This window comes from Agrilus planipennis, unplaced genomic scaffold (assembly GCF_000699045.2).
Source record: "Agrilus planipennis isolate EAB-ADULT unplaced genomic scaffold, Apla_2.0 scaffold24, whole genome shotgun sequence".
Classification (NCBI taxonomy): domain Eukaryota; kingdom Metazoa; phylum Arthropoda; class Insecta; order Coleoptera; family Buprestidae; genus Agrilus; species Agrilus planipennis.
This window is the reverse complement of record NW_020439076.1, coordinates 1-3,937: the sequence shown is the minus strand read 5'-3', so window position 1 is coordinate 3,937 and position 3,937 is coordinate 1. Positions and strand designations below refer to the sequence as shown.

The 3,937-nt window shown below is 30.6% G+C and overlaps 1 protein-coding gene across 1 annotated transcript; it reads right to left on the bottom strand.

Annotated features, from left to right (window-relative positions):
- Positions 1 to 2,376: 2,376 nt before the first annotated feature.
- LOC112905252 (WD repeat-containing protein 5) lies at positions 2,377 to 3,366 on the bottom strand. Its single transcript, XM_025977289.1, has 5 exons — positions 3,259 to 3,366; positions 3,057 to 3,204; positions 2,834 to 2,930; positions 2,657 to 2,773; positions 2,377 to 2,600 (listed from the first exon to the last, which is right to left on the bottom strand). The coding sequence occupies exons 2-5, from the start codon at positions 3,171 to 3,173 to the stop codon at positions 2,377 to 2,379; spliced, it is 555 nt and encodes a 184-aa protein (XP_025833074.1). The 5' UTR covers positions 3,174 to 3,204; positions 3,259 to 3,366.
- Positions 3,367 to 3,937: the final 571 nt, after the last annotated feature.

Genomic DNA, 3,937 nt, shown 5'->3' with positions numbered 1-3,937 from the left:
AGTTGACCGTAGAATAGAAACAAAAGTAAGTACTTTATAATCATATTCAAGAATTGATGTAAAATGCAATATTGTTTCTTTCAAGAAATCAATCCCATGACAGCAATTTGATAGAATAAGATCAAATTATAATGAGAATATATGACATTAATTCATTTGTTATTTAAAACATGTTATTTATATATCAAAGTGCATTTTAATCTTCTGTATCTACAATGAAACAAGTATTTGCCATAAAATGGCCAAGGTTTTCACGGCCGACATTATTTAAATGGAGTTCGATATTTTCAGACTTTATTTTTATTTTCCTCCATCGGTGACATGACCGTTATTGTACTGCTAACTAAAACGAGATTTTTATCTGAACAGTTTTCACTCACATTGAACGATTAATAGCAGGGGGTGGATTTAAAAGGCGAACCAACTTTACGTCCCCTGTTCCGTACGAGTGAAAACGACTGTTCACGTACGAATCTCGTTCGTGTGAACAGTACAAAATCCTTCCGGAAGTCGTTTATCCTTCGTTTCGCCAACAGGGTATTTGGCATTTTCAGGGAACGTAGCGAGGAGGTAAAGTCCTTCTAAGCGATTGCACGGATTGCGAGACTACATATAACTGCATCGAAGGACTCTACTTTCTTGCTACGTTTCCTCTGAGGATGCTAACTACAGCTGTTGACGAAACGTCGGATAAATGACTCCATCGGTCTTTCCATCAAAGGAGGAGATACAATCTTCAACTACGGCCATCAAGCATATCGAGTACTACTCAAGTATTTAGGACATTTAACCAATCCTGGTTATTTTCTTTTCTATTTATTGTAAAATGCAAGATTGATACCTTTTTTACTGTTTTCTTTCTTTGATCCGTATTTTTTTAACTGCTTTTAAAAACTATCTCGAGTTTTCGAATAATCGTATTTCTACAGATATACATACATAAACATAATAAAATTGATAAAAAAATGATATTTTGATAAATCGCATATGCCCTTGTTCAACATCATGTGAGGAAAAATATATATATACCTAAAGAGATATATAATATATACCCAGTTGTGATATGTACTATACATAAAAGAATATGTACATCATTCCTTTAGTTTTCTAAAGCAATTTATTTTTAATTGTATCAAATAAATTGAATTTTAATTTTTGAAATAATTGTTTTATTTTTACATAAAAGATCCCACAGCCAGATTGACTTTTGTGACCAATGGAGATTAAAACTTGACTAAAGATTACTTTTACATATCAATAATCTGATTACAAATTTCCAAAGTTTATTTGCCGAAACTTGGTCAGTTAATTTGATATCAAAATTGCTAGAATTTCAATTATGGTAATAATTATCAACATTTCAAGTATTTTGCCTTCCGACTCCTGTACATTATCGCGCAAAACGGCATACCGTGGAAGTATTTTCGCAAGATATCGTTTCCATTTAAAATTTAAAATATTCTGACTTAAAACAATTGTTAACTAATAATGGCAAGTTTTTGTAAAGAATTAACTTACCTACTTCTTATGGAAATTCTACAGGAACCCTCCGCTGATAAATCACGCACGAAACAAACTCATCAAATGGCGAGCATAGACAAATGGCCGATGTTAAAGTTAAAACAGTTTTCGAATATAGATATGACATTTGAAAATTATGGATTTTGTTAGTCAATTTTTATGTACTATCTATGATTCAAACTATCATTAGTTGCCTTATCTATGTTAGTAACATAACCTCATGCAAATAACCTAACCACAAATAGCAAAACTATAGTTCTTTTTAAATATAAATCAAAAACATTTAACGATTTGTATGGTCCTTTATATTATTAAATACTCAAAATGACTGATAGTAAAACACATTTTATTGCTACAAGAGGTTCAGCTGTCAAGCAAGAAGCTGAGAAGAAATTTGAACATGTTACTTACATATCTCATAAAAAGGTTCCTAAAATTGAAACTGCAAGCAAGTTGAGGTCTACTTCTTCCAAAAATGATGAAACTCAAAGCATTGACATAAAAAAAGCGAAACATGAAGTTGTGAAACTGGGAATGTCTGCACTTGATCCTGTAAAAAAGGAAGAAGCAAAAGTTCAACTGGCAATACGTTTAGGAGCAAAACCACCAAAAAATAAGTACAAAAACTATAAGCAACTGCTGTTGGAGAAGAAGAAAGAAAGTAACGAAATTCAACGACAAAATGTACTTAATCAATTAGGAAAAAATAAAATAGGTAAATCTACAGCAAAAGGTAAAAGTTTTGATAGAAAAAGAAAAAAAGGCAAAGGAAATATTCTAGGATCTTATGGAAAAGTAAAAAAGGCAACATAAACTCACTGAAACAAATACTTATTAATTTTATGTGTAAAGAATTTANGCACTAACAGGGTCAGAATGAGCAGGAAGGGTTTTTAAGCATTTTCCTGTCCGTACATCCCAAATACGAACTGATTCATCGAAGGAACCTGATACTATAAGATTAGATTGGGGATTAAAATTGCAGCAGAAAACATAATTGCTATGTCCTTTCAATGTTTTAAGGCATTTTCCAGAAGACAGTTCCCATATTTTCAATGTTTTGTCATCACTTGCAGACACTAGAAGACATTAATTCTTATTTTATTAAATCTAAAGTTAATTAAAAATGATGTACCTAACAATCTGCTATCACTTGACCATGCTACATCACTTATTCCAAGTTTATGGCCTGATATTGTCTTTTCAAATTTACCATCATAGGCTCCCCAAATTTTGATAAGTTTATCAGCAGCTTAAAAATTTATAAATTAGTCTTAATAAATCACATTTACATTGAAAGGCGTAAACTTACAGGAACTTGCCAACCATTCACCGTTTGGGCTAAATTTAACAGATGAAACTGCTTTTGTATGCCCAGCAAGAGTAAATTTTAAGGTATAATTCGGTTTCTAAAATAAGGAAATAATATATTTTAATTCATGAGTTCAATTAACTGAGAATTGAATAATTCATATCTAATATAACCTCAACAATTACTAGCACGAAAACAATGTACTTTGTAAAATAGTACTTACCAATGAACTGCTATTAGACTTATTAGAAGAACCTGTGGGTGTTAATGAAGAATTTTGTGTACTAGCCTGCATATTATTTTGTCCATGTACCGCTGGTGTTGTACCAAGCGGTAGCATTCCTTATTGTCTACAACTTACTAAAAACCACCTAAAAACACGAAGAATGAGCTATCTCAGAATGAAAACAATCTTCAACTATTACTTTAGGACAAGTATCGTTGAGTTTCCACTTACAATCACTAAATTGTAATATAACTTTTCCAAATTGACCACTTTTTTATCATTTACGTAGCCGCCATTCGTATTTTACAACTTGGTATATTTTAAAATCCATAACTGAGGAACAAATGTATAATACATTATCCATACTTCTCAATACGCCTCTTACTCTCATCCAATTATTTTAAAGTTTAACAAAAGTGTAATTAAAAACAATAATTAACTTAAAAAATGAAAGTATTTACAAAAACTTACATCATAATTATTGTAACAAAATTTAAGTGTTTTTAATTTGTAATATTAGAACAACTGAAAGGACGAAGAGAAATAAAAGATACAGGGTGTTGCATTTCCTTTGCCATTTTTTTAATCAAAACTTAGTTAAAACTAAAGCTAATATTCAAATTTATTTTAATTTAAAGATAGCTCTGTTAATGACAAATACAGTTAACAGTCAGAATGGCTTGCAATAAAAGAATTCGAGATTTTTCGCCAAAAACACAATGCAGAGAGAAAAGAGCTACAGAAGTAATTGCTGAAGAAGAATGTAAACATAAATTAAAATTTCCTCCATGGCATATTCCTTACATGGAAAAACATCGCATTTACGAATTATTTCACGTAAATAAAAGTATCAATTTAAGAAAACAAACCATTTCTTT